The sequence below is a fragment of the Phaenicophaeus curvirostris genome, chromosome Z (assembly GCF_032191515.1).
Source record: "Phaenicophaeus curvirostris isolate KB17595 chromosome Z, BPBGC_Pcur_1.0, whole genome shotgun sequence".
Lineage (NCBI taxonomy): Eukaryota > Metazoa > Chordata > Aves > Cuculiformes > Cuculidae > Phaenicophaeus > Phaenicophaeus curvirostris.
In genome coordinates, this window is record NC_091431.1 from 15,773,561 (window position 1) to 15,779,560 (window position 6,000).

A 6,000-nucleotide genomic window follows, 5' to 3' on the forward strand; every position below is an offset into this window, starting at 1 on the left:
ATTATCATCAGTGTAGTGTTAATTCTGCAGGCTTATAGAACACCCCATGGGTACAGATATTTCACTCTTTGTAATTAATACTGTGTCCAGTTCTGGAACCTCCAACAGAGGAAGGCTACGGAACTGTCGGAACAGGTCCAGAGGAGGCCATGAAGATGATGCGAGGGCTGGAGCCCCTCTGCTACGAGGCCAGGCTGAGAGAGATGAAGTTGTTCAGCCTGGAAAAGGGAAGGCTCCAAGGAGACCTTAGAGCAGCTTCAAGGGCACGGAGTGATAGGATAAGGGAAATGGCTTTAAACTGGAGGGGGAAGATTTGGATTAGACATTAGGAAGAAATTCTTCCTGATGAGGGTGGTAAGACCCTGGCCCAGGTTGCCCAGGGAAGTGGTGGCTGCCCAGTCCCTGGAGTTGTTCAAGGCCAGGCTGGATGGGGCTTGGAGCCCCTGATCCAGTGGGAGGTGTCCCTGCCCATGGCAGGGAATGGAAGTGGATGGTCTTTGAGGTCCCTTCCAAACCAAACCATTCCTTCACTCTGTGTCTCTATGATTTTTTTGGAACAAAAAGTGAAGAGCATTTTGTTTGTAATTATCTCTCATTTTCCATTTTGAAGTGAGAGGCTCTTGAAACTTAAAATAAATCAAGCTTTCTGTTCTCGAGATGTAACACGCTCTTTCCTCAGCCTGTAGGGTTTTCTAATTCCTGAAAAAAGTTTTCACATTAATGCCCCTGACTGAAATCATTTTCCCATACAGAGTTATTCATAATTTAGTTGTCATGTATGTTGTGTATGTAAACTTTTGGATATTCTTGTATCAGAAAAGAAGAGCTTCCGCAGCTATCTTCAATCACTAAATGACAGCAAAAATCCTGACAGAAGCTTTGGTAAAGCAATGTTTCAATCGTATTTTTCTCTTCCACCTCATTGTACTTAAATACTGCTGCTGAAACTAACGGACAAAGAATTGGTTGGTCAGTTCTGTATGCTGTGTTTCAGATTGCTGTGGTATACCACAACAGAATATCATTCCAAATTCCTATTCCAGTGGTAACTTTCATGAGGAAATTGCCAAGGAATGGCTTAGTGCATAGATAGTGATAACACAAAATGCTGCTTGGGTATTTTTTAGTATTCTGTGTTACGACAAAATTCCATCGATGCTTATATGATTAATTAACATTTATGTTACACTAAAATGTGAATGTTTGGAGGAGTTAAGCCATTGTATTAAATCCCACTTTCTGACATATACAATGTCTAATACGTATCAGTCTTTTGATGCTTATAAATCATAGTGTAAATTCACCTACTGAAAGCCTTTTAGTTTATTTTAGTCAGTTTTGCCTACTTTATGATCGTGTCCTGTTTCCTCTCCTTTTGCCCTGAGAATGTATGCTAATGCTGTGCTTGTTCTTTAGTCCAGAAGGATACAAAATGAAGGAAGGATTGTCAACTGGAAACTGATTTTACATGGCACGGTGACCCAGCCTGAACATATGAAGCAGCCACGTTTGTACACGTCCTACAATGCTGTGCAGAATGACCGGAGAGGAGTGGAGAAGATGACTGACTTTGTAGAGGTAGTTTTAAAATTAATATTTTTCCTTATGTATTTTTCAACATTATAAAAAGATACTTTTCCTACAAGAAGACACATCTTCATTATGTGTTTATTCATCTCTTCAGTCTGTATCTACTTCATCTAGCCCTTAACCACATTTGGGCTGTGTATTGTAATGTTGCCCACATCAAAAGTGGTATATTCCTTGGTCTGTGTTTTCACATGCCAACATCTGCAAGCAGGACCAGGGAATTGATTGTGTCCTTGGACACAGCACTAGTGAGTCTGCACCTCAAATCCTGGGTTCAGTTTTGGGCCCCTTGTTACAAGAAGGACAGTGAGGGGTTGGAGCAACTTCAGAGAAGGGAGCGGAGCTGGGGAGGAGTCTGGAGAACAAGGGTTATGAGAGGCAGCTGAGGGACCTGGAGCTGTTTGACCTTGAGAAAACGAGGCTGAGGGGAGACCTCATCACTCTCTGTAGCTCCATGGAAGAAAGTTTTGGTGAGGTGGCTCCTGGTCTCTTCTCCCAAGTGATAGGATGAGAGGGAATGGTCTCAAACTGCACCTGGGCAGGTTCAGATTGGACATTACGAAAAAATTCTTCACTGAAAGGGTTCTCAGGCCCTGGCAGGGGCTGCCCAAAGAGGTGATGGAGTCCCCATCCCTGGAGGGGTTTAACAGACGAGCAGATGAGGTGCTCAGGGATATTGTTTAGTGGTGAACAGGACTTGATCTCAAAGATCTTTTCCAACCTAGGGATTCTATTATTCTGTGATCTAAAGGCTTTAACATGCTAAGAGGAATTGTCAGTAAAGCAGTGAACTTGATAGCAAATGCAGTTGAGTGGCACAAGTAGGGAGGAATGTAGTTCTGACAGGTGCACTAAACTGATATAGTTCTAGTGAGAACAAGTGTCACATCCATAAGGAGCTTTGACTGCTGGAGTGCTTCCAGTGAATTTGGAAAGGAGTTAGTAACAAAAGATATGAACAAAGCCAGGGACTTGCTAATTCACAAGGTTTGGTTAAGTGGATCTCTTGCTGCTAGTGCCTTTGTTAGCCCTCCTTTATCTCTCAGGCATAGTGCTGTAAACATGCTCCATGCTTCTGAGAGTGACAGTGGGTTTCTGGATGCACAGGGTGGCAGTGTCATATACTTTCACAATGCTTGATTCTGTCAGCATCTTTGGGATACTTCATTGATCTCACGACATCAATTAATCTCCCAATAAAGTGTTACAGAGAGATTAACTTTCCTCAGCAAGGTTATGATGGAGAAGATTGAGGCAGATGTGATTATGGTCTTCAAACACATTAAGTAAGTGTCTGCAGGTGTAGCAGCCATGTGCGAGAAAATTAAATAGACGAAAGTAAGAATGGGTTCCGGAGGTGTTGTAGAAGAGGATTAATGAACATGGTAAAATCCAGATGAAGATAAAGTGAGTGTTCTGTTCTGACAGTCCTGGTGTGAATGAGGAAGCTGTGCAGCCTCACACTGCTGTGTCAGGGTGGGAGGTGTAACAGATCCTGCTGTAACAGGATAATGCCTCTCACCAACTGCTCTGTACATCTGGACAAGGAATTAGTCTTTTGAGGTTTGCAAGGGAAATGGCCAGCCACTAGCTGCGATCCCCTGTCTTTTCTCAGGCAGGAGCATCCACAGAGGATGTTATGGGATGTTATGGGAGCACTGGTTCATCCCTTCCACAAGGGTTTGTGGCACAGCCAGAGCTGCCGTCGTCATTGCGTGTGTGTCCTTCAGTCAAGCTGTTGGGGAGCTTCCTCCCATTACACAGCCAGAAAAGTCTCCTAAGGATATCATTGTATGCTATATTATTTTCTGCTATATTTTATGCTGTAATTATGCTACAAAATAGCATGTTGTATCCTGCCCATGTGGAATCTGAATTTGTAACTTAATACATTGTGGGGAATTTGATATTTTATTCAACGTAAGTCCTTTTGACAGTCTGTTTTGGTGTTGGATTGTGCAGTTCTTTTCTAGATGTGAGTGGCTCCTAAATGAAAAAGTAGCATCCCCATGTAGATGGAAGTCACTGATCAGAGCAAACCTTAATCCAGTCAGTTTCTCACTGACATCTGATCTGTTCTATGCTAACCTGTGTTCTAGGACCACACCACACAGGAGAACCTGAGCGAGAAACCCCACATTACAGATGTTACCAGTAGTAGCAGTGACAAAACAGAAGATAAAATCCCATCAGAGGCCATGCTGCATCTCCTGCAAAGCGCTTTTAGCAGAGAAATGGCTCAGAAGCGACTGCCAAAGAAGACTGCAAGCAAGAAGTTAAATATTCCATACGAACACTTCTATCGAGCCCTCGAAAAGCTAAACAAGCCCTCCCAGTTAAGAGACTCAGAGGAAAATCTTTACAGTGACTACGTTGACCTTTTTTACAACGCCAAACCATACAAGCACAGAGATGACAGACTGCTGCAAGCCTTGGTTGACATTCTAAATGAAGAAAACTGAGCTGTAGGGTCTGGCACTGAGTTGGAAATGTTCATTCTCCCCACCCCACCTGTAGTTTGTTTCAGGAGTCTGTTGTATGCTCTAGTTGTGTGATTGCTGCTTTGATTGCTTCATGTTTAATGCAAATATCAATAATGGGGATAAACAGGGGTGGGAGGATCAGGCAGTGAACTCATGCTTTTTAGAAACAGCTTTTTCCAAAGCCTTTCTTCAGTACCGTCAGAGTAGATTTGCCCCTTCAGGCATGAAATGCAATAGTATTCCTCTGAAAACCTTGATACTCTATTTTTAACAATTTTCACCTTAATTATTCTTCCTCCCTATTCAGTCAGCATGCAGTAGGATTCCAAACACAAATTACCTGAACTGCCAAAGCTGTGGGGATATACTCTCATCCCTGGATTTGTAATGATCATTGCAGGCTTTCTTAATATTTGTCTTTTACTCCAGATTTAACACTTGCAGCCAGCGCTGCTCCCATCATAGCTTTTTTGTTCATCCTCCATAGAGCAGTGTTCCCTTGCCCTTCCATTCTCCCATAAGGGAGCAGCTGGGAGGCTGGAGTTGGACTGGAGCATCAGTGAATTCTGATGGTGTTACCCACAATATCACAAACTAACGTAAAAGACTCCCAAATGAGGCATCTCAAACTGTGAGATGGCATTCTTGACAACTCCATTCAGCTGCCTAAGTGAGGTCCATGAGTTATGAAACTGGCCTTTCCAGGCTGTGTGTAGTTAGTGAGGACAGAGGCTCCTTTAGGTCACACTTCAGAGCATCTGGCTCATCCTTACGCTGATTCAGAACTACCCTATGGATCCCTGATCTGTTTGTATTGTCTCCACGAGCTTGCAAAATTGAACTGGCAAAACATAAACATCTCTAATTGCTGCTACTGCAGAGAGAGAACACCAGCTTATTCCCACTAATGTTCAATTCTTAGCACTGGGAGTCAATCTCCACAATAAATATTCCCATATGGTGGTGCAGCACCACTACTAGTCCTGTGCAGTGAATCTTAAGGACTAGTTCCCTCAGACAGCAGTGATTTTAGCCTGGTCTCACTGAGATATGTTACAATGAGGGAAGCTCTAGCGACACTCAATCAACCTTTGAAACAAATTTTCGGATTAAACAGGTGGAAAACATAGGACCCCACTTTGTTTTAAGATCAGTTCACATGTTGTAGCCAAAGTTTCATCAGAGGGCAAGTTTAAAATGTCTTTTTTTTAATGTTTCCAACCCAGAGTAGATTGTACAGGAGTAAATTATTTTTATTGTTGGTCTTTTCCTTGGTGCCTGTGTGGATTTTGTGAAAAACGTAAAAGGAAAAAAAAAGTTTTCTCTCAGAATTTTAAATTATATTTTCGTTACAGGTATTTATAATATAGCATAGATTTTATTGAACAGACAGAATTTTAAAAGGCATAATAAATTATATTGAAGAACCAGATTTTTCTTGGGAAAAAGAAAATTTCATCCAATAAAGGTATTTTTTAAAAGGCATGTTCCAATGGCAACCGCAACATGTACGTGACGTGATGTTAACATTTGCCTACTAGTAGCATAATACAGTGTGTGAGCAGAGCTGTGTGTGTGGCGTTAACATTTGTAAGGTAAAGTAAAGCTACTGTCTCAAAGGGACTGGGAAATGTAGTTTAGAGTTAATGGCTTGAGGAACCAAGCAGGTTCAACAGGGCTTTGAGCCCCCTGGTGCAGCGGGAGGTGTCCCTGCCCAGGGCAGGCGGTGGAGCTGGATGGGCTTTGAGGTTCCTTCCAACCCAACCTATTCCATCTTCTGTCATTCTATGATTCTGTTTTAAGTTACTGAAAATAGAGACCAGTAGAGGATTTCTTGACCAGAAGCACCAGAGTGCTCACTTTTCATCAAGGCAGCAAAGTAAGGTTTGCTGCGGACATCATTATCAGCAGCAACAGTCTGTAATTC

General features: G+C 42.5%; 1 protein-coding gene across 1 annotated transcript in view; it reads left to right on the forward strand.

Moving 5' to 3' along the window:
* The window catches only part of PCSK1 (proprotein convertase subtilisin/kexin type 1), a 35,409-nt gene extending 29,654 nt beyond the window's left edge, over positions 1-5,755 (forward strand). The window contains exons 13-14 of the mRNA XM_069881072.1: positions 1,417-1,578; positions 3,690-5,755. Coding sequence (XP_069737173.1) covers positions 1,417-1,578; positions 3,690-4,052 — 525 coding nt within the window. The 3' untranslated portion in view covers positions 4,053-5,755. The remainder of the gene's footprint in view (positions 1-1,416; positions 1,579-3,689) is intronic.
* The last annotated feature ends 245 nt before the right edge of the window (positions 5,756-6,000 follow it).